This window comes from Ictalurus furcatus, chromosome 10, assembly GCF_023375685.1.
Source record: "Ictalurus furcatus strain D&B chromosome 10, Billie_1.0, whole genome shotgun sequence".
Classification (NCBI taxonomy): Eukaryota; Metazoa; Chordata; class Actinopteri; order Siluriformes; family Ictaluridae; genus Ictalurus; species Ictalurus furcatus.
The window spans coordinates 14784578-14809204 of NC_071264.1; the positions used below are offsets into that span (position 1 = coordinate 14784578).

The 24627-nt window shown below is 39.1% G+C and overlaps 1 protein-coding gene across 5 annotated transcripts in view; it reads right to left on the minus strand.

Annotated features, from left to right (window-relative positions):
* The window catches only part of rabgap1l (RAB GTPase activating protein 1-like), a 121484-nt gene that overhangs the window by 1173 nt on the left and 95684 nt on the right, over window positions 1-24627 (minus strand). For 2 of the 5 annotated variants that reach the window (XM_053635012.1, XM_053635011.1), the window contains exons 19-25: window positions 16587-16715; window positions 7359-7451; window positions 3508-3618; window positions 3296-3400; window positions 2707-2790; window positions 2439-2510; window positions 742-939 (exon numbers count right to left, since the gene is read on the minus strand). In XM_053635012.1, coding sequence (XP_053490987.1) covers window positions 742-939; window positions 2439-2510; window positions 2707-2790; window positions 3296-3400; window positions 3508-3618; window positions 7359-7451; window positions 16587-16715 — 792 coding nt within the window. Of the gene's footprint in view, window positions 1-741; window positions 940-2438; window positions 2511-2706; window positions 2791-3295; window positions 3401-3507; window positions 3619-3694; window positions 7261-7358; window positions 7452-11822; window positions 14636-16586; window positions 16716-19448; window positions 20725-24627 lie in introns of those variants that run through there. The other 3 variants (XM_053635016.1, XM_053635015.1, XM_053635014.1) reach the window with 3 other exon arrangements.

The window sequence follows — 24627 nt, forward strand, 5'->3', positions numbered from 1 at the left end:
TTAAAAGTATTAAACCACCACCACCAAGGATCAAAGCAGTGCTATTATATAGAGAGGGTAAAAATACCCAAATTGTTTCTCAAGAAAAAGTACAATTATTAAATAAACCCTCTGGTAAAAGATTAAAATGACCATCTTCACTCAAGTTAAAGTAGAAAAACATAATCTCTTCAAGCACTTCAAGTAAAAATACAAGAAAGATTCACAAATGAAAAACAATGTTTGTCCTAAATCACACATTTATTTTAGTTACTGATTTTAAATGAGTTACTTATGGTCGAATTCGTGCCTCTTTAACCAAGGACCATGGGAAAGCATCAGCCAAGACTAGATAACAACAGCTTTATTGCTAATCTCCCACTTGTTATCTTGCATGATAACTCTGATGATACAAACTACTATTAGTTAAATGCTAACAGCTAGCTGTCAATAAAAAGTACATTTATAAATACAAAGTGTATGAACAGGTGTAGTTTTTGTAGATCTAAGTGTAGGTTGTAATTCTTTATTTATTTACAAGGTGTATCAAAATGGAACCAGCTGCATTTACGTGTCACAACACTTTGAATAGCACAGCTGCCAATGACAATTCTTAGAACGACACATGTTATTTTGCTTCATATGTCCATGTCTGGCAGCTAAAATAGAATGGAAATGAGAAGTTTAATAACCATAAACAGCAGCAAGATGAAAGGATCAGAGGGCTGTGTGTGTGTGTGTGTGTGTTGTCTTAACCCTGACCTGTATCCTGCACTTGGCCTCCACCAGCTGCAGTTTGGTCTGAGCCAGCTCTAGCTCCAGCTCCCGCAGCTGAGCCTTCAGAGAATCCTTCTCCTCGTCCAGGTCCGAGTCACGGTTGTCCTGTGTTACTGCGGGGACGTGAAGGGGCCCATCCTTACTGAACACCTCCCGACATTGCTCGCACGCCATCACTTTACTCTGACAGAGTGTGGACACATACATATACACCAGTTAGATTTAAGGTTTAGTGTTTTATAAAGATCAGCAAATTAATGTCAGTGTCAACTACAAACAAGTTTATGGTTAACTCTTTTCGAGTTGTGCATAAGGGTGTGAGCATAAAAAAATTAAATTTACATGGAGGACATCCTGGTTGGAGTTATTATGGAACAAACCAATATACGAATAAAAGACATACAACACTAATTTATCGGGGAAGGGACATGTAAAGTAAGTGTTTGCATAGTTTAGTTAAATTTTTTTCATTCAGTGTAAAAAATTTTGGTGATTCACAGCACTTATGTATGATTGTGAGGCTAAATGTCCACTGCATGTGGCAGAATGTCTTTTTCTGCTCTCCAGTGCCTCGAACACTCGAGGGGCGTCTGTTTACTATTTACAGCAGCATACGATGACAAGCATTCCTGGTAAAAAAAAAGTACCCATGTATAAATACAGATGCTCACGTGAAAATTAGCTGCAACATGCATCAGAGGAAAAAAAGGCTGTGGCCGTTATTAATTCATCATCCTCATTATCCAGACGGGACGATACGTAGGTTGAAAATCGCAAATGGACGTAATAGAACACAGGCAATGGAAAGATGTCTTTTGTCAGATTGGTCAACACAATGTGACTGCTGCTTATAATTTGCATTAAGCTAAAGCTAGCTGAACTTTTCTCACTGTGTCACGACTGAAGTTCTTGCCGCTCGCAATCCCACAAGCCCTCGTGCATTTTTCGCTACTCCCCATTGGATATGAATGGGAGGGAAGTTTTTCATTTGCTTGCAGTGTACATGTGGCCTAACATTCCTTTAATGGAACTGAATTATTACAAAGTAAGTGACAACAAGACAAGATCACTTTAAAGCGCACCTATTATGGTTTTGAAACATTCCTAATTTTGTTTTAAAATCCTTTAGAACGGATCATTGAACGAGTCGTTTGTGACACGTTTAAATTATGAGCATCCAAGGTCATCCAACATCCAAGGTCAAAAAACACTTTAATCTGCTCATAATTTAAACGTGTCACAAATGACTCGTTCAATGATCCGTTCTAAAGGATTCATTCTAAACTCCTCCTTTCAGAGAGCATACTCTGCTCTGATTGGTGAGATGTCCCGGTCTATTATGATTGGTCTACTGCTGTCGGCGAGCAGCCGATGAAGACCAGAGGCGGGGCTTTTTGTTACAAATCTACGTAGGTTAGTACAGGAAATAAGTCTGGAATCACTAATGACTCGTTTCAGCTGTTCCGAATCGGTTCCTTCTTTTGCGAGCCAATAACTCCATTTGTCGTTCACTTTGATCTTTGCAGCTTTGCAGATGTTTTTACATCCACAAACATCTATATATCACACTACATGAAGGGTAATATTTGAAAAACCATAATAGCTGCACTTTAATTTGACAGAAATTTCATTGCACTGCCAAGATGATAATAGTGTATGGAAACTGGAATCAGATTTTTTACCTTAACAATATCCAGCTCCTCCTTGGTGGAGGCCTGTTGTTTCTCCAGCCTGGTGCTCAACTGAGAGCAAATCTGGGACAGACAATATAAAACATTACCAGCTTTCAGCTCACAGATCAGCTTTACTTTAGCCACAAGAGAAATTACAAAAATACGCCATTTATTGTAATGATGGTAGAAAAGCAGAGAAATACGAATGTCAGGATCCTTAGATGTGTGTTATTGGTGGACACAGGATTTACAGGAACAATGGAACAGTGTATGCTACCTGTTTATACTCGGTAATGATGGCTGTGGTCTTCTTAATCTCAGATTCTGCTTTCTCCAACTCTCTTCTGAACACCTCTTTCAGCTAAATAAAAACAGTAATTTATTATTACTGAGTGTTGTGAGAAAACATCCAGAAACTGAGAATACATTTCAAGAAACCTGTGCTTAGACAGATACAACCATTACTGCAGCAAATTATCATTTAGCTGAGATTATGTTTCCGGTGTTAACCCTTCCCGACACTGGAGACTCTTTCCATGAATGTTAAACATCTCCTCGCAGAAAACTTCAGCATATGAACAATTATACATTTGTATCTGTTTACATAAAAGCATGTTTTTAATGTATTTATTACTAGCCTTAGATTAAGTGGCGTATCCACCATGTAAGTTGTTTCAACAGAAACAATAATGTATTAGAACAGATTCATTAATACAAACCTACTATCAGATCTGCTGTTACAGAAAATTTAACAACACCTTCTAAGAATAGAGAATTCAACAACGCTGTGGTATAAAACATGTTAATCAGCTCCAGACAGGTTTACTTAGAAACAGAAGCAAGAGTAATTCATTGTTAATGTAGACCTGTGCTGTCTCTTCCTCCTGTCTCCTCTTCTCCTCCTCCGTCTCCACCAGCCGCTGCTTTGTGCTCAGCAGCTCTTTGTTCAACACGTCGGCCTTGTCCTCCGCCTAGACACAAGCGCGGCTCCATATGAGTACTGCAGCAACAAAACTAGCGGAATATTCTTTATTGTCACGTGTACAATTTATAAACTGAAGGAAGAGAAGATGCAGACCTGGTCTAAATCGTTCCTCAGCGCAATCTTGCTAGTGACCAGCTCATGGGCAAGGTCATCGTTCTCCTGCTCCAAACGCATGCTGGCTTCCTGTAGCCGCCGATTCTCCCTCTGGATGAACACGAGAACACACACGCACACACACACGCAGGCACACGCACGCACACACATTTGCATTTGTCAACAGCTTTTCTGCAGCTTCAGCACTGAGATAGGGCTCACAGACTAGATATAACTGGGTGGTAAAAGAGAGGCAGAGCTGGCTGAACTGGACTTGCTAAAGCTAAACAAGCACATCAATAATATAGATACATTAATTACACGATAAATGAATGCATTTCACTCATATGCATGACACTGCACAAAAGCCAACAGTCAGCAATTCCGAAAAGGAACAAATAGCAAAAAAATATCACTAGACAGCTTAAAGTAGTTTCCTCCTGGTTTCAAATTCCACTCAGTATATCTTGTGTACATACGGATGTCACACACACACAGTTAATAATAATAATAATAATAATCTGAGAAACCAAACTACACTGAGGAAATAATTAGCATGACATGCTGTCATTCACAGTTACTTTTCTACCCCACTTCACATCCTGATGCCATATTAAACAGATTTTTCAATCTGATAGGCAGAATGAAATGAGTACAGCAGCATGAGACAAGCAGCACAATACGATACAGCATTATAAATATAAGCAGTAGCACATGACAGACCAGACTGAGCTGTAGCAGGCATGAAAGCAGCATGCAGTGTTCACTACTGATCCAGGATCAGAATTTGGCCTTGAGACTATTGCAGGATGAACACACAGGCTCTGAACCAAGATCAGTTTTTTTTTTTTTAGTTCAACTAATTAAATTGTCCACATGCACAGAATGTAAACAATCTCTCAAGACATGCTTGATGTCCAAAGTTCTTTTAAAAAAACAACAAAAAAAAACAAACAAGTAAAAATCTCTCTTATCCAGAATCTCAGTATAACTCTTATCTCAAATTCTCAGTAATTTAGTTTTGTTGCTGTTAATTACATCTTAACAAAAGCTATTCTGTTCATCATCAACATGGAACCACTGATCTGGACTTGCATTGAGGTTCTGGGGCTAAAAGTACTGCATTATCCTCTGATCTTGGATGTGATGGATGCACAGTCCTGGAGCTTATTTTGTGAGATCAATAAGAGAGCTCATATGTAATTCAGGGGTACTTTAGATGTATATACATATTTGTGTGTCTGGAGGTCTGGGAAAACCCTTTTGTTTGACTACATATAGTTCTGAAAACGACAGATTTCTGAAAATTACAGGCATTTTAACGTTACCCCTGAAAGTAAAAAAGTTGTATTAAAAAAATTAATTCTGACTTTGGCGAAAGAGTATCATGGACACTTTGAGAGCTGGTATCTGATTACAAACAGCACTGACGGGCCTTATATTCGTTTTGATACAGCACGTAGCTATCCAACAACTTGATAAAAGTTCATTCTGTGACTAAATCAAACTTGGGCTAACAAGATTTTAGATATCTTTAGGCAGACTGACTGTTTTTACCACCATGTTTGGTAAACTGGCTCCTTACAAAACATGATCTTTGTAGGAAGACAGCCAGGGTAAAAAGTAAATAAAAAACATGTCCATGTTATTGCGAAATATGTTTAAGATTTCATAATGAACAAAAGTCTAATTGTGCTTTGATTAAAAAAATAAATTTTTAGTCTTCTTTTGGCTATCCATCCATACCAACATCTGATGAATTTTCAAAAACCACAACACACGTTACAGAAAAGAGTCTGGAAAAAACAGACTTCCACGACATGTTTAATACATTTAACTAACCATACATACAGTACGGTGCAAAAGGCACGTGCAAAGATCCCTTCAAAAATAATGGTATTACACATCAGTTTACGGATCAGTGAACAATAATAAACTAAACAAAGTCAAGATTTGGTGTGACAACGCTTTGCTTTTTAAAAATGATCAGTAGACTCAGGAACATATTGTAATGTTTTAATACGGAAATTGGCTGGTAAGTTTTACTGAGCATCCTGGAGACTGCTACAGTTCTTCTGGAGACTCAGACTGCCACATCTGCAGGTCTTATTTTTGCAGGTAAAATCGACACACTTCATTATGTTTTATTCATTATGTATTATTTAATATAACATAAAAAAAATTTTGTTGAAAAACTAATGCTTGGAAATATAAAGTTTTTGTGCTGACTCAGTAATGTCATAAAATAAACATCTATCAGAATTTGTATTAAAATATAGGGTGCCTAAGACTTTGGTACAGTACTGTATATTGAGAGGAAAATGATCTAAATAAATTTTTTTACTCAGCCACTTTAAGATAAGGCCAGCACTGACTACTGAAACCTAAAGACTCTCTGTACGTGAGAACTGAGTGGCTTTTAGCTGTGCCTTTAAACTGGGTTTCAGCATCTACATTATCTACAACGGAAGAAGAGGCTTTGTGTGACACTGTCCACTCCCTCTAAGTGCTCTCACATGATACACACTCTGCCGGACATACTGCTTATCAGGAAGAAGAAGACCGGTCATCTGAATCCCATTTCCACTCATCCCATACACACACATGCCTGCATTGCTACTTGATTAAACCATGAAGGTCCCAGTGTCATGGAGAGACACAGAAGCTCTTTTCACAGCTAACATAAACAGTAAGCCCACAAAGCGCAGAACAGGACAGAAATTACAGCAGACATGCAGGAGAAACAAGCTTTGTTAATAGCCAGAGAGAACCGCTGGGTTTAGGGCTTACCTGCGACCGCTGTAGACTATCAGTGTGACAACACTACACGATCTAGCACTAGAAAACACACACCACAGCAGACCTCCTGCAGAAAACAGCACTGCTCCCTCTCCACCCACTCTCACGCAGCATTTGGTAAATGGGGTGAGTGAGCAAAGCTCATTGGTTAAATGTGTGAGTGTTGCAGGAAGTAAACAGGAAGTCATGGAACGGAAATCACGGAAAGTTCAGCTTGCATCCAAAAGTCTTGCTTAAAAAGCTTTTGAAAATGGTCTAACATGAGAAAACCCCAAATTCACAGTGAAGCGTTTCCTACAAAAAGAAGTTTATTACATTATTAAAGAAGAGATATAAATAATAAAACATGCACGTCTATGAACAGAGATACACGCCAAACAATGGAATACAAAAGGTAGAGAAAAGGAAGGAACACAAATAATAAAATATTGTAATAAAATAAAATATAATAAAATATACTGTAATAAAAATATCTTGCAACACAGAACACTACAAATCGAACTACAAATTGAAAACTGAACAATTTTAACAACAGCATCATGCGCTCATCTGGTTTACAGTTAAACATAATAATAACAATTACAAACTCCAAACTTAATTCTTCATAATAGCTGCACTTGGAAACATTTCTGTCCTTTAGCTTATAAATGAAAAATGTCAGTGCTTCAGTAAAAAAAAAAAAAAAAAAAAAAAATTAATGTTCATTTATACAACAAAAACATCTCAGTCTACTTAAAACTAAAATGGTTCCTTAAGGAGAAAAAGTGAAAACAACAGTCCTCATAAGCACGGTCACCTTCTCTATATTTTGTTTAACAAAAGACTTGAAAGACAAAAGAAAAAAACAAGAAGCTGACCAAATATAAGATCACAGCTATGAATAAGAGTCTCTCTTTTCCCCTTGTGCCATGTGTAGCATGCCATGCTCGCCACAGATCTCTACACAGTCCTGAACTGGGACAGGCAATGAGATGAAGGTGAAGGCAGGAGATGAGGGTGAGGGTGAAGAAGCAGGGAGAGCAGTAAATAGTTCAAGTAGCCATTTTGCCTACCTGATATCTGTCTATAGGGTCCTCCTGCTGCAGTTGGCTCTCTCTGAAAGCTTGGTACTCCTTCTCAAACTTCTTTAGCTTCTTAGTTGGCACCTGAGGAGAGTGGGGAAAGAGTTATATGGATAGAGTGTAAACACTGGATCTGCAATATGGTGTTATAATTAAGGGAAAGTAACAGCCAGAGTTTACCTTTGAGAGGTTAATTCAGGCAAAATTCACCTAGTTTCCTGTGTATGACTAATGAAGCGTCTGACACTGAATGTGTCTCACGATTTCCATCAAAAATTAATTATCTTGCATAATTCTGAAGGAGCGGAATATTGGTCAGAGACAGACATTAAACATTTAAAACCGCATAACCTTATGATTCAGTGCTGTTTTATAGTACATGAACATACTGTGAGTGTCTCTATCTGCACTCTATCTTACTCACTGCTTGGTATGCCCTAATTTTTTAATTTTTTTATTTATTTTAAACAGTGCTTCTTTTGTGGAGAAGTTAATACATTAATACTCACACAGCAGCACATTGTCTCCATATTTAGCATATGAAGAATTCTGTGTTAAAAAATAACATCTGATTGATGATAAAATTGAGCAACAATCTGAACTTTCTGGCTCTGTGTGTGTGTGTGTGTGTGTGTGTGTGTGTGTGTGTATGGGTGGGTGCGTGGGGGATTTCCTGTATGTTTCTGTACCTTGGTTGGGAACCATGTGTCTCCACAAGGATAGGAAAATCTGACGGTTTTGACCTTGTGGGGACATATGCCTGGTTCCCATGAGGAAAACCACAGCTTTTATTAAAAAAAAACTAAGAGATAAAAGGATTCTTTTTTTTCTTTATAACGTCAAGAAAACAGACTTCATGTGAAAACTATAATCAATTTCCTGTTTACACAACTGTAGTACAGTACACAGGTATAGAATGGAATAATTTATAATCGCACTCTTCGTTGTCACCCAGATGAGGCTGGGCTCCTTTTTGAGTCTGCTTTCTTCTTCATATCGTCTCAGGGAGTATTTCCTTGCCACCACTTCCTCTGGCTTGCTCATTTGGGATAAATTTATAAACATAATATTTATATCGTAACTTATATATTTCTGTAAAGCTGCTTTGTGACGATGTCCATTGTTAAAAGCTCTATACAAATAACACTGACTTAAATTTTTGGTTAATGTTAGATTTGAATGTAGCACAGCATTAATTGGCTGTGTGTGTGTACAATTTTATTTATTTTTAACCAAAGAATCATTTTGCTGATATCACATTGCTACATCTAGTATTGGTACTGAAAACCTTAAACCCACTGTAATTTTTCATTAGCATTCACAGGCTAAACATTCCTTGCATTCTTTAGATACTTTTGTGTGATCAGCAACATGGTGCACAAGAAAGTGTGAACATTCTGATGAAATTTTAAGCCTGAAAATGGAAGACTAGTCCTCACACAGAAAAAAATAAGCCACAATGTGCTTGCTCTGTTTCCCCCAAACTAACCACACGTTAAACACGTCAAGTGTGTCAGTAACTGCCTGACAGACTTGGCTTAACTCAGCTCAGCTGCAGTGATGAAGCTTAACACCCGAGACTGCTCAGGCTCGCCTGTGTTCTCAGTGGCTGAGTGTGTTGCTATAACAGCAGAGCCGCTGTTGGTTTGTGTGCTGGAGTTACTATGGCATTCAGCAGGGAGGAGCTTTCTAAAGCCACACTGCATTACTGCTGTTAAAACCAACCACACCAATTACTTAATTACTTACACACCATTTATTTAAAATGATTTTGCAACATATGCTTCACCATACACAAGCAGAATGATATAGTACCTCATGATGCATGATGTATTTCAGTTTGGTGTCTAATACAGAAGCACTGGCTAAAGTGGCTAAAGCTTGCCTTGGACTGTAGATATGTTTACTGCTGGATCATTAGTTCATCATCTGATATTTTAATGGACAAGCTTGTCTGGTTTACATTTTACCTGATAGACCATTAATAACATGTTACTATCAATGGAGATTTATCAAAGCATCTTTGGACAAGTTCCTAAGATGTAGAATGCAGACACATTTTGATTAATCAAAATAAATTCAGCAGCAGAAAGCAAAAGATAAAAACTTGAAGACATAGAAGCTTCCTTTCTTTCATTCAACTTTCAATTCAACTTTCTTCTTCCTAAATTTTGATAAATCAGAGGTACTGAGTCTCGACCAGACAACCTTGAAGAAAAATTAATGCCTCATTCATGCATTGTGAGCACTCGCCAAAATATTACTAACGTGACGTGGGAGAAGGGGGCGGGGATTCCAGAGAGTGTCAATTAACATGGCAATGTTCAAAACACCTACTGTCAAAACTGTCAGTCATTCCACATTACATGTTGATTGACTCATCTGCTGTTTGTATTATCAAAAATAACAAGGCCGCTCTTTTGAGAGATTTTCTTTTTACTTTTCTAAGTGACGGCTCATTTGAGCGTACTCAGATGTTGAAATGTGGAACTCCTACACAAAATGCATAAAAGGTTTGCAGGTCCGTGAGGCACCCCAAAACGAGGTTTACTTCAAAACTTTATTCGAAACCAAAAGCTACAGTTAAGTACTTTGGTGACGAGGGATTTCATTTGATTCCATTAAATGTAATATTGGCAAAAAGGCACATAATTGTTTTTTTAAGAAAAACATGATGTATATGACCCATTGAATCGCCCAATAAAAAGCGCAGTTAAGCACCTGTTTCACACATCTGCCTCTCTGTTATTGCAAACCATTTACAACATTGTTGCACTTAACAGCACCATCTTGCCCAAATCCATCTCACCAAAAAGTGTGCCGTTACCCTTTTACACAAGGGCTTTCACCTACAGATCCACCGAGCCTGATTGCAAACACACACTAACAAGTGCTCTTGGGAACCACTCACCTGGCCTCGTTTTGCATAGAGACTCTGGTATGGGAGAAAACACTGACGTGACGTAACCTCCATGGGGCCCGTAAAAAAACAGCTTTTTTTCAACAGTGACAAAACCAGGAGGTAGCTACAAGTGGAGGTTGATGTGAAAACTGACACACCCATATGCAAAGAATGTATCCAAAACCAGTGCTGAAGAAATTTCTTTTCAACCCCACTGTTCTAATACAGTGTGTCTGTTCAGGGTTGAGTAATAAGATACACTCTTTAGGTCTCCAGGAGTATTGGCATGTCATGAGGGGGAAGTGGTTAGAAAACGAGAGCTAACATTGAGAGAACGAACAGAGAGATTGGAAGGGGAAAGGGGGGGGGGGGGTTTGGCTGAGAAAGACACTGATAAGATGATGGCCAACATCATTAGATTTAATTTGCAGAACACTGAGTTAAGGAAACAATGCTTCATGTGTCACTGTGTATCATACCAGTGTGATACGTACAGAAGTGCCATGCCTTCAGTGGGGGACTCGACATGCCGGTCTTACAGAGCCATAAACACTGAGGAAAACTGACAGGAAAAGTGAAGTGACCTATAAACAAACTTAGGGCTGCTGTCAGCAAATGGCATTATTGCACTTTTTTATACACACAAAACAAAAACACACACACTTGTCACAGGTACTTGACTCCCAACGTGGAAAAAACACTCCCCCATGGCACTTTCCATTCAAACAGCATTTACAGCAAACCTCTGTTTTCCATGACTACTCACAGACACACATCGAGTCACACCTTCATGTCAAGTTGTTTAAAGGAATCAAATGCTTAATCTGTCACTTAGATCTTTTAAACATGTCACGGTGCTTTTGAGGGACATTTTGAATTGGATTTGAACATCGATTTGCAATTGCTTTATCCTTATCTATGTATTTACAGTATGCAAATCTACAAATAGGTCACACTACATGAGACATTATATTACAGTTTAATAGAAAATGGAAAAAACCCAACCTTGAACAAAAGATCCAAACTCTGAACCCATTTCCAATAAATAAATGGATAAATACAATATCAACATTTATCAAACATTTTTCTCTCTTTCTGAATATTGATTCATTTCCCCTGTATATTACTTGTACCATAACTTATGCTTCTGCTCAGCTCTCTCTGCCATATACTTCATAAAAATGTTACAAGTAATAAGTATAAATTAATAGTGAATATGAAATTGAAGAAAATGAAATGCATAAAAATGTATTATATGTCTGAGGGATGTGGTGCACACAGACACACACACGTACACACGCAAAATGTCTCCTTTGAGCTTAAGTTTACAACTGAGACATTTTAGAAGTCTAACTTAATTAGGAGACCACAAACTGGAACAGGAAGAATGAATTACCAAAACATATAGACGTTACTTTCTTTTCATAAATAATACTGTAAGACTATTATCACAGCACAAGCCATGATATCTACTCGCTTGGCTAATGTATAAGAGCATAATCAACTCTGTAATAAATCTGGAAGTTTTCTGCATGCCGATGCATTTTACCTACCGCTGGTTTGGGTCTGGAGTCTGCCACCAAATTGGCAAAGATGTCCTCGTCACAGATCTGGTTGATAACGTGGGCATCGTAGGCCACCGTGATAGACACTTCCTCCATCATCTTGCCGGCGTGCGTATGAAAGCGACAGTGCATGAGCCAGGAAACAAGAGCGCAAGAGTGAGAGCGCGCAAAAGAGGGAGGATGGAGAATCTCTGACAGCTCCGCCAGTGCTGAGCAACTCACACGTCCTTCCCCGAGTAGCAGATCCTGCCCCTGAAGGCGTGAGAGGGGACGGAGAGTCTCGCTCTCTCTCTCTCTCTCGCTCGCTCACTCACACACACATACACCTCCTCTCAAACTTCCCAGGTAGGCAGCGGCTTTCTGAAGCCGAGTATGAGGATCATGTGTCGCTGTGATATCCTCCAACGAACAGACACAAACAAGCCTTTTTCTTTTCGTCCTCTGTCTGCAAAAATGAGGTGGCCTTCCTGGGTTCGTTTAAACAGAGCTCGCTTTTATCCCACAGTCCCCAGCAGGTAAGCTCACTCACAGTCAGAGATGATCAGAAAGGGGAGAAGAGAGGGACATGAGAGACTGATAGCCAGAGGAAGAGGAGGGGGGAAGTGTGGGCTATGTCAGACAGACCACAGTGACTCAGTACTGATGTCCACACTTTATTACATGTGAGCTCTCGAAACTTGTCCCACGGGTACTTGGTACTTGGTACTTTTTATCCCTTCTGAGATCTCACAATCCAGCTGTCCTCCTCCCTGTGAGAAAATCCTACAGTTGACACAAACAACTCTTTCCTGAAGTTAAAAATATATCCACAAGCCCCCATCAGGCTGCGGTGGAGCTGTGTTCAAGCCTCCAGCGAAACAAGTGTCTTGTTGCCGCTCTAACGGATCTCTTTGGTATAAAGATGCTGTGAAATTTCCTAATGTAGGGACGGGAATAAGTCAGATGGTTGTTTTTCCCCCTCGCCTGAGCATGAAGGTGCCAGTGAATTCCTGCACAGTGTAAGCTGATTAGACGGCAAGTTGATCCTTTCTTATATGTGCCCGATTTCCAAAGAGAAATGATCGCCTATACATGGAGAGATTAACTCCATTCTTAGGAGCTCTAATCTCTGTGTGCAGTCCCCCAGAGAAGTTGTGTGTGTACAGAAAAGTGCTGATATGAAAATTCACTACAAGGCTTCCTGAACACACAAACAAGCCTCCTGCTTTTCTCCTACTGTCTCAGACAAAATCTTCAAAGAATCTCTCTTACACTCTCATGTTCTGTCACCAACACCCAAATACTTTCAGCTAAACAGGAAGCTAAAGCAGCTGAAGCATCTCTGATAAAACGTCACGAGGATTAGTACAAACCAACGTATCACCGGGGAATAAAATGCACCACGGGATGAGGAGAAATGTCTGAAAATAAGCAAAGTGGCACCTCACAGCTCCTCCGTCTCTCTGTTCTTCACATCCACTCTCACTTTTAGTCAGGCACCTCAAACAGGCCACACCTTCGATGAAGCTGTTTAAAGTGATGACATATGGTGGAGAGATGACGCTGTCTTACTCACATACACGCATGATACAGCAAACACGCCCAACAAATCCAGTGACAAGGTTGAGAATGGTCCACGGTCCTGAACTTCTGCCTTGCTTCATGATCCAAAAATGTGTCAAAAAGACAAGGAGATGTGTTTGTATTTGATGTGTCCTCAAATTCCTCAAAAGATAAAAGAACCGAGTCCAGGGCTGTATGGCATTATGTCCTGATAACTGCCAGCCACACAGATCACAAGTGCACACTCCTGAGCTGATTTGGTTAGTGTGCACAGGTGTGGCTTGACAAAGTCAAGGTCCACACCTAGGAGAATGACAGAACACGCTGTGCAACACAAGGTGTGGTTGAGCATGAGGAAATAAAAGTGGCTTAAAGTATAACAAATGGAAAACTAACTATTCTTCTGTGGTAAAATAATTGCAAATGAACCTCATGTGCTGACTCATTTTGAGCAAGCAGATCGATGCACCTGTTTACATCCCTGTGCTCAGGTGCACTTATTCCTTTATGCCTGATTTCACCTTCCCATGGTCCTAAAGCCGGCCAGGTTATTTCACAACCAGGAGTCATTATGAGGCTTAGTGTTTCACAGATCTCGAGCCCAAAATACACAAAATATACATGTTTTCTGTGATATAAGGCATGCTCTGGCACGTTCATTTTACAAGGGCTGCTGGGGTCAGTTCATCCCTTACAACTATTCTCCACCACATAAAAAAAATACAGCTGGAAATACCCAATGTAAAGGAGGTTGCATTGTTTAGCCCTGTCCAGACAAACATCTCTGCAATTTTAACAAGCAGATGTTTCTTCACCTTGCCTTGTGTTGGAACATGTTTTCCCAACTGCTAATATATGATATATTTAGTCATCTTTTTGCATGTATCCAGAGAATTTGTAAACCCTTCTGGAAATTATAAAGTGATGGATGCTTTGGAAGAGTCTAAAACATCTTTGCTATGAAAAGTATCACTGCATATCTTGTACTGTGTTCATTGAGAGCCCATTAAAAATCAAAAGAGCACAGTTCCACAAGCTGAAGGAATTAGCTATGGCATATGTAAATATAAAGCGATTCTTTATTCCAGTGCTGATATACAGTGCTGTGAAAAAGTAGTCTTCTGTTTTTGTGTATATATATCATACTAAATAGTTTTAGAGCTTACATAATACAACATAAAACAAAGGCAACCTGAGTAAACATACAACCCAGTTTTTTTTTTTATTGAAACAAAGTAGTGATCCAACACCTATCACCCATGTGAAAAACTAATTGCCCCGTTAAACTTAAAATGTGGTCGTGTCACCTTTAGCAGCAATAACTGCAACCAAACCCTTCCGATAACTGGAGATCAGTCTTTCATTTACTTCTAGGACTAGGATTTACTCCTATGCTTTGGTTCATTGTCTTGCTGCATAATCATCAGGCTAAAATGCCTGAAAGCTAGTGCAAGAGATGTCTGACTTTACAGGCCACATGATTAACAAGATCACCTTGTCCTGACTGGCTGGATGTTGGAGACCACAGTTTCGCTACTGAGCAGATATTTCATTAAAAAAAGTGTCCAGATGTAAACATTTCCAAACTTACATGTAAGTTATGCTACATCTCTGTTAGAAAGTCATTTCCATTTAAAATTACAGCTCTACTGGTGCAAAAAGAGTTGAGCAACTTCACAGGAAATCCTGTAGATAGTGGCAGTGACAGTGGGGGCCTGAGTAAGTGAAAATTAAGTAACAGCGATGTAGAAGTATGAGAGAATGAGTGTGACTAAAACACATACAGAAGGGGAAAGAGGCAGGAAGCAATGAGGGATTATGAACAATTAAGGCCGTATTATTGCCACTACTTTTCTTCTTCTCAGAACTTAAATCAAACAGAATAAAAGGAAAAAAAAAACCCCATTTACTGTATACTTGCATCAGAACCAGCCTCAAACACCATCTGAGCAGAGCGAGGCAGTTTGGAAAAGTCACTCTCCATAATCGAAGCATCTGAACTGCTTGTCCACCTCTGCTAAGACTGGTTAGTAGAGATGTGTGAATGAATGAGGAGTGGAAACTGATCAAAGTCCCGACAGCATGTCTCAAAAAAAGCGTTAGTTGTAGCAAAACTATAAGTGCATTTCTCACAGCTAGGTGGAAGTGTCGTTCCTTTGACACGAAGCAGCTTGTAAAGAGTGAAACTATTTTATTGACAGAGTAGCTGATACAAATGAACATATTCTCTGTTATATAATAAATAATCATAAACAAATACATTAACAATATTAAATAAATCAGAAGTAATGTAAACAAAGTAAATTACTTCATGTATTAACTGATGTTTGGCTACATTAGTGCAGAAAATAATATTACACAACGCTGTAAATACCATATAGACATAACTTTTCTACGTGAGGAGCATACTGTAACCTTAACAGAGCATTATTTGTACCCAGTCACACTGGCTACCTAGCTCAGATTTTCTCTCAACATTTAACTACAGTGAAGAGAAAACAGCATCCTTTAATGCTGCTAATTTAACATAATATTAGTCATCATATTCTCCTTTTCTCACTCACTGTTAAAACCAATAATTCCTGCAGCCTATTTAATGGTGCGGGAAATTTTATTTCTATATTAAATTCTATATAAAAACATAGCCTAGTGGCTGTAAGATCTAACTCCATCGAAGTTGGGTTGCCACAATAAACAATGCTCTCATGTTACACTTCCTCATAATGATCATGTTGAATAGCAAGGAAACCATTACCAGTAATGAAAAACTCTAGTGTCTTCAGTTCTCAAGTCATTTCTAGTATTTTTCAATCTTTACACTTCTTCAGTATAAGTATTCCATGCATTCCAAGACCACACATTTCCTTATTCTCATCCAGTTCACTGCCCTGAGTATATGTATTCCCAACAAACAACTTTACAACAACAACAAACAACTTTAGCTATGGCAGCCATTCAGGACTCCACTAATTTCCCCTGACAGCTGAAATATTGTGTGTACTGACCGTGAAGGTTTTGATGTATGAGAAGTATGAAGTGTAATGGCACACGAGCAAGTGGCTGTGAAAGAAAACATTACAACCCAAAAACAACTGAAAATAAACTTACTTATAGTCCCATGGCTTTCACATGAGGGTTTAAAGCGAGGTCAGTGTCCCTGAGTGTACAGCAGTAATAAAGTGTGAGAGAGATTTAGGAGACAGCTCCTACCTTGATGTTGCAGGCTTGCTCCATGAGTCTGCGAGCATTTTCAGCTGCTCTGTAGCGTTTGGGGAGCTGAACCCGGAAAAATTTAAGAGCGCCCTCAAAGTCAGCCTGAAGCAGGTCCTCCTTGGAGGTCTGTATTCAGAGAGAGAGAGAGAGATAGAGGAACCTAGTAAATATTTCAATAAGACAGTTATTTAAAGACACAAAGAACGTCAATAATACAGGGTGTCCCAAACGTCTCCATAGATAGGTGCATAGGTGACTATGTATGCTGCACCATGTTGGTTGTGCCTTCATCAGTGGATGTTTGTGGACGTCCATTTCTCGGTTGGTCCGCAACACTCCCAGTCTTTTTGAATTTGTTAACTAGTTTGGCAGCAGTGTCGTGTGTGATGTGCTGCCATGTTTCCTGTTAAAGTCCATCGCAAGCTTCCCAATCCAGAAATGAGAATGATGTTCATACTTTCTTCTTTTGTCAAACGCATTCTTCCCCTATGTATGGAGACTTTTGAGACACCCTGTAGTTAAGTCTGGCATTTTGCACAGCAGCTACTAGAGATGAGATGAAAGAAAGAGGGATCAGGGATTTAGTTGCATACTAACGTACCAATTTAGTCAGAATTAAAACTGCAACTGAGTTTGCCAAAACTTGTATAGTACATGTGTACAAGCATCAAAAAAACATTTTTCACATGTTCTTAAGTTCAATTCAGTATTAACACTGTATGTCTATGAATGTATACATCAGTCAAAAAGCCACAGAAACAGTTCATTTTTAGTAAGCAAATTATCCTTGTCACGGTAACAGTGGATCAGGAGAAACTACCTAATACAAAAAAAATTAAAGTTTGACCAACATCAGTTTGACAAATTTGCTCCAAATGGTCTGGTTTCTCAGACAGCGCCCATCTCCTCATAGTCATTACTTACATCTATATCTGAATATCTGAGTCGCAGAGCTAGGTGTGTTGCACTAGATGTTTAGCAGCATGAGCTGAATGTCCTTGCTCCATTCACAACATTCCTTGTGCGAGATACGTGTTAAAAATATGTAAACCCAGAAAATTATTCTTGTCTTACTATACTTTTTTACCCCAATCTACCATTTAAATGCATATGTATACAAATGTTCATATTCATACCAAATAATATTAAATGAGTGTCCATGACCATTCTTAGTTATTTTGGTAAATATGTATCTAGTTATCTATCTAAGAAAATAGACATTTGATTTATCTGAAATCACATATTAAGCCACTGCTTGAAGTGTGTGTACCACCAAGGCTTTCATGATTTATTACAGAAAATCCAAACAGTAGCATGCTCATGTAGTGTACTTGTACTGTACTGTATATACACTGCCTATTTCATATTCTATCAGTTAGACTGAATGTAGCTCAAGATTTAAACTTCGCCATCACACCTCAGTAAAATTACTTCTTGCCCATGACCCTGACTTTGGTTATTATTCAGTAGGGATGCACTCTGTACAGGGCCTGCCCTACCTATAGGCAGAGTTAGCAATTGCTTAGGGCCTCGGGCTTGGAGGCGGGGCCTCCATAACCGTCACATCAATATACGCTAGTCCACCAATCAAAACGGGCAGCAAAAGACTAGGCTCTTTGTCCACTGGATATAGATGAATTGTCACTCACCTGTAGTGACACCAATTAATGTCACCGTTTCAAAATGGGTCCCAGCCTCTGAATGTATGAAGAGATAGGGTACGATGAACAAAATGCAACTTTTCTGCAGGTGACTGACTTTAAGTCAGTGACTTATGATGGCGCAGAAATTAATACATCCTTCAGGGGCTGCTGAGCGAAAGGCTAAACAGGCACGCAAAGAAAGAATGCGAGTTGTTGTCATCTACTTACTTAGTGATTGTAATGTATTCTAAAAATAAATCGGGCCTTGTTCTGTTGATCAGCATCATTTCAGGATAGATCACCTGCCGGTTCATTCTGAGTTCAAAAGAGCATGAGTGACGTCGATGCGTCGAGACGGTCATGCACTTTGAATTCGCGTGTGCAGTGACAGCTGACAGCTGTCGGGAGGTGACTTGCAAAATACTAAAGTAGAAGTAAAGAAGTTTGTATTCAAAGTCAAAGAGCAAACACACTAGAGCATTAAAAAAGAACTACTTCAACTGTCTGTATCTTCTAAATTCTGCTGATGTTTACATTACTGCTTTAACATAATACTTCACATTTTAGTTTTCAAATCATAAATACTCGTAAATTGTTGTATTTATTGAAAAATAAGCATACACTTTTATGAAGAACTTAACTATTCTTTCTGCTTATAGTTTGTCTCTTTCACTTCCACTAGCAGTTGATTTGTGTATATAGTGCATATTTAAGGTATTGCACTGCAATATATAATGTGACTATATCTATAGTCTATATTGGTTCAATTGGAGGGGGAAATCCTGTCCATACCCAGCTAGGAAAACACGATAAAGGCACTGATGTTTATTTACTGAAGTGGTGTGAAAGAAATCTGTAATTATTTGTTGGCAATGTAATGTTGTCTTGTATTTTTTTCCCATTTTACTGTATAGAGTAGGCAAAACTCTTCGTTATATAGTGGGTGGGATGTCTAGAACCTCCCCTGACTCTGAATCCCTACATTACAGCGCCAAAATATTTTGGATCTCTTAATATACTTTGCTTTTTTTGAGCACTATTATTTTCTGTTTATCATCACTGATTATGCTAATAAACAATGAAAAATTACACCTCTATTTCCCAAAAGGAGGTTCTTCACATTAATCCTGAAATACTGAGGCTGTGTGAAAAATATTGCGGACGGCCAAAGAGACAACACAGAATCAGAAAATATCATGTGCTAGCTGTCCCTCACCGCCAGCAGTCGGGGAACAAAGAGCCGGTGGCCCATGCCCAGCAGGGTCATCACCCGCTCTGTGTAGTCCGGCTCCAGAGAGGCCTGTTCCTCCCCTGCTGATGCCCCCTCCTCCAGTGCCCGCAACGCTGGGGGCATGGGCAGCTCCCTGTCCGGGCTTGAGAGGGTCCGGCTCTCTGGTGTATCCCCCGAGTCCCCGGCACAGTCCTCCTTGGGAGGCTGCGCGGCTGACTTGAGGTCAGCCACGATGATGTCCGAAGGTGGTATGTAATTTTTCTCAGAAGTTAGTGCACTTAAACAGTTTAGATGTGCAACAATGTGTAGCAAACAGCTGAGAGTCACATAATTATTCTCAGACTTGGTTTGGTGGTTTCCATATTCTTTAAAAAAACCCAAGTGCATTGGGTTGTAAACTTAATGCATATCCGGTTCATGCTAGGCTTAAACTAATGGCTGCTTTAGGCTTCACTTATCAGTAAGATCTATAATATGGTTAACCTCACCTGACTCTTATAGTCCTGTTTAACATAACGAGCACATTAAGCTTCAGCTTGAGGAGCCACTTTCTTGCATGCTCAATAATGGCCACCGCCTTCACAGTGTTCAAATCAGCAATCTGTTGCCTGGCAACAGACAGAGGGAGAGGCTTGGGGATGCACTGAGACAGATGACAGACACCACATCTTCCCTGCTTTACTCTTCCTCCTCAGCATGAGACAGCTCCCAACCATCCTCATGCCATCCATAAAAAAGGAATATTAGTAAGATGAAGATGAGAGAGAAAATATCAAAGAGACACAAGTCCACAGCAGGTGTTTTCCACTTTCCTAAAGTACATGGATGTAAACACAAGAGGCTTGGAAAAGCTCAGAGTAGAAGAGTGGAGCTAATGGATGTCGTTTAGAAACCTAGCAGACGCGACACGGCTCAATGAAGACCTCGTCTTCCTTTCACGGCTCATCAGTGAATCACTCTGGCACAGGCAGACAAAAACACCGGGCATCTTGATAATTGCAGGCCACATGCAGGATTCAATCGTCAATTCACACAGGGTACAGGACCATGCCACTCCATCATGTCTCATTTCATCAGTCAGAAATCAAAAAGCTCCATTCAAAGGGAAGTGACAGGATGATGCAGGCCTAGTCCAAAGCATGTGGATGTCCCTGAGGCTGGCTGCTTTGCTCCTGCGTTCCTCTGAGCCAGTGAGATCGAGGCCTGACTCAGGCTAGCTGCAATGCCTGCCAGAGCAGACGAGTCCAGGAGACGTTGAGCAAGATAGAGAGGACAGAAATGCTGTCGGTGCTAGAAGAGGCAGCAGGCTGGTGGAGAAGGAGGAGCAGGAGGAAGAAAAGAGTAGAGGAGGGGCGTCAGGAAGACTCCGCAAGCAGGCTGGGTCGATGTGTGCACCGTGGACATGGCTGAGAAATGTGCAAGGGCTAACGCTAAATGCTAATAGATGCTGTTTGCTCAGGTTGTGGGCACACAGGCAGAAGTGGGCATGTGGAGAAACAGAGCGAGAGAAGGAGGAAGAAGGGAGGGGTGTTTGGGAGCCTCTGGGGACAATGTCGTAATAACCGGCCAATCAGAATGAAGCAGTGAAAACCCTCTACACCTCCCCACCCTTCTCTCTCTCTCTCTCTCTCACACACACACACATCCTCGCTTGTAGACTATCATTCATGATCTCAATACATCCACCTTTTTTTTTAATACCAAAAAGGCAATTTAACTATTTGTTTATTAAATGATTTGTGACATTAAAAAAAAACTACTAAATAGCAAAGAAGTGCAAAAAGTTTTGATGAATTGTGAAAAACATCCAGCGATGAGAGAAACATTAATCATTTATAATTAATTAACATAACAAGCACACAGCAAGTTTCTAATGAGCATTTTTGTGTAAATCTGTATATCACAGCAATGCCTGATATCGATCAAACCGTACAGGCGTAATCTCTATCCCTTAAGGCATGTAGGGAAAATTATGTCTACTTGCAGATTACGTCTACGAATATTATTTATAACGGCTCTTTATAACCTTAAATTGCACAGTTGATCGCATTTCAGTCGTGACTGTGAATTTGGTGTATTTTATTTATGTGATATTAATGAGTGCTAATTTGCTTTTAATTCTTTGACTATGGAGGGTTGCATACTGTGGACGAATACAGTGTGTATTTATTTTGAAATTAATATATACAGTGTGTGTATATATACATACACACACACACACACACACAGACACACACATACACATTATATATATATATATATATATATATATATATATATATATATATATATATATATATATAAAGAAACGTCCCTTTTTCAGGAGACTGTATTGTAAAAATTATTTTCTAAAACCCAAATAAGCTTTACAGATCTTTATTGGAAAGGGTTTAAACAATGTTTTTCATGCTTGTTCAGTGAACCTTAAACAATTATTGCACATGCACCTGTGGAACAGTCCTTAAGACACGAACAGTTTACAGGCGGTAGGCAATTAAGGTCACAGTTACAATAACTTAGGACACTAAAGAGACCTTACTACTGACTCTGAAAAACACCAGAGGAAAGATGTCTAGGGTTCCTGCTCACCTGTGTGAACATGCCATAGTCCTGCTGCAGGTAGGCAAGAGGACTGCAGATGTGGCCAGAGCAAAATTAGTGGAAAATTACGTAATCATGTGTCCTCCAGACGTGATGGAGAACAAATGCCTGGGTGGAACAAGAACTGACAAATCTGGTCCAGTCCATGAGGATGAGGTGTACTGTAGTACTTAAAGCAGCTGGAGGACACCACATACTGACTGTTACTTTTAATATTGACCCCCACTTTGCTCAGGGACTCATTATTCCATTTCTTTTCATCAAATGTCTGTGAAACCTGTTCAGTTTATGTCTCAGTTGTTGAAGATTTTTATGTTAATACAAATATTTACTTGAAATAAAAACAGTGGCTGGTTTTATTAAAAATTGCTGAGGTATAAGAGGACACTTCGGGGCTTGCTGTTAGAAGAAACCGGATATTACAGGGTACTGGTAATGCAGTGTTTTTACACGCGGAAGGTTTCATGAAGCATCAAGTGCAAATGTTTACCGAATGAAAGCATGAAACCTAGCAACTCGCTTTTGTAATTTCAGCTGGTAAACATAAATTAGTCTAATCAGCTAAGCAAACCAAAAGGAAGTACATGCTCAAGCTCACAGGCTCTGTTTCTGCTGTCTCATTTCAATTAAGACCAAACAAGTCAATTATGAATTACACACGGCTTTCATTTAGTACCCATTTGTATTAAGCAATTTCAGGCTAAATTATCATCATTTTAACATTAAACTTGCGCTAATAGGAAATATGTATCCATACCAGTCTACAAACATACACAGAAATACAAGTTCATATCTGATAACTATGTTTACCACATTATACTTCCTCTCAGTATATGCACATAATATAACCTTACAGAATTAAGTCACTATATTGAATTTAAAGTATATAAGCTAAACTCTATTGACTGCTAATTTCATTACAGAAGCCTCAGGTGTAATGGCCTTACCGGGTATTAACCCAAAACTGATTATGGTAGCTTGATGTCTCATATGTAGCGTTTGCACAGGATTACTGTCTGTGTGGCACTAAAAACCTACAACATACCGGCATATCAGTTAGATATACAGGACACTTCATCAGACTCCACTTTGTAAAGATGCTTCTTGGGAAACAAAGTCTAAATCGTCTATGCAATGTGATCATAAAGATTTTATAAGCTCACAGAGATACTTAGAAGAATAATGCATTACAGTAATATGTACATTTATATGGGAAAGTTATGCGTTATGTATTTGCATGATAATGTCATGTTAATGTATTATCTTTAAGCTGACTCACTACTGTGTTTAAAATGTCTCTGATAGAGAGCTCCTAATGTCAAACTGTTTAAGGATTGTAATAATAAAACACTCTCTAGGCCGATAAGGACTTGATCAATACCAGGCCCATTTATTCTGGTGTAATTGTTAGAGGTATCAGTCAGTAAATTTCGTTACATTACTTTCAATTAAAACTGGTTGGTCCGAATTGAGGGATTGAAGGGCATTTTTGTGTCAAGAGACATACATAAAAATATTGTTGTGAAAAAATCAGAACAGAAGAAACCCCCCCTGTACAAGATGTCAATACAGTGTATTACACACATTTAAGACCAAATGTAGAATTTTTGTAAAATATGCTAGTAATAGAACAAAATGAGAGACAATCCAGTTTAATCATAGTTCATGATTATGTTTTTGTTACGTTTATCGTGGAACTTTCATCAAATTCACTGGTGTTGCTCTTTAAACCAGGGATTTTCAAACCTTTTGCAGTCTGCAAAATGAATTCCATGGACCCTCCGATTTATTTTATGAATATATTGCAATATTGTTTAAAAAAATATGTGTACAATAATATTCTATATATAATCCATTCAGTTCAAGCGACCAGTTAAACAGACGAATAACTATACGAACTCGATCATAAATATAATAATTCTGATAATGGTGGACTGATGTTTCACAGACTTCAGTTTGAGAAGGACTGCTTTAAATGACTGAAAAATCTGAAGGGTGCAGTATAATTTCCGAACAGCAGAGGGAAACCGAGCCTACTCTTTCAACTCCTGTAAAGTGTAGCTCAAAATTAAAAGCCCTGATTCAGCATATAATAACAGAAGTTTACACACCCTTCACCCAAATGAAGACTGATGTAATTTATTACAGAACATTAAGTGTTTTCGGTTTTGCACATGTTACTTTCGCCAAAAACAAAAATGTCCAAAATTCTCCCAAAATCTTTTAATAACTTGTATTCCCACACTGTGCCTTTATAAATGTCACACACAAACAAATCTTGAAGTGGTGGATATTTGACATGTTTCCTCACTGCTCAGTATGGTGCTACTCATCCAGTTGCTGAATTAGAGTCAAGGTCACTCTGACAAAACACCTTTTTTGTTGCTGAGCGAATGAACTTCTCGAATGATCTTAACATACACAAAATAAAAGGAAGAGACTCTTATTCGCCTGTTACTTGAGCCAGCCTCTTTTCTTCAACCAAGGAGGCATGACATTCTGTTTCTTTTATTTTTAACTTAGCCCCCCCCCACCCCTGCCCCAATATTCTCCCAAATTTGGT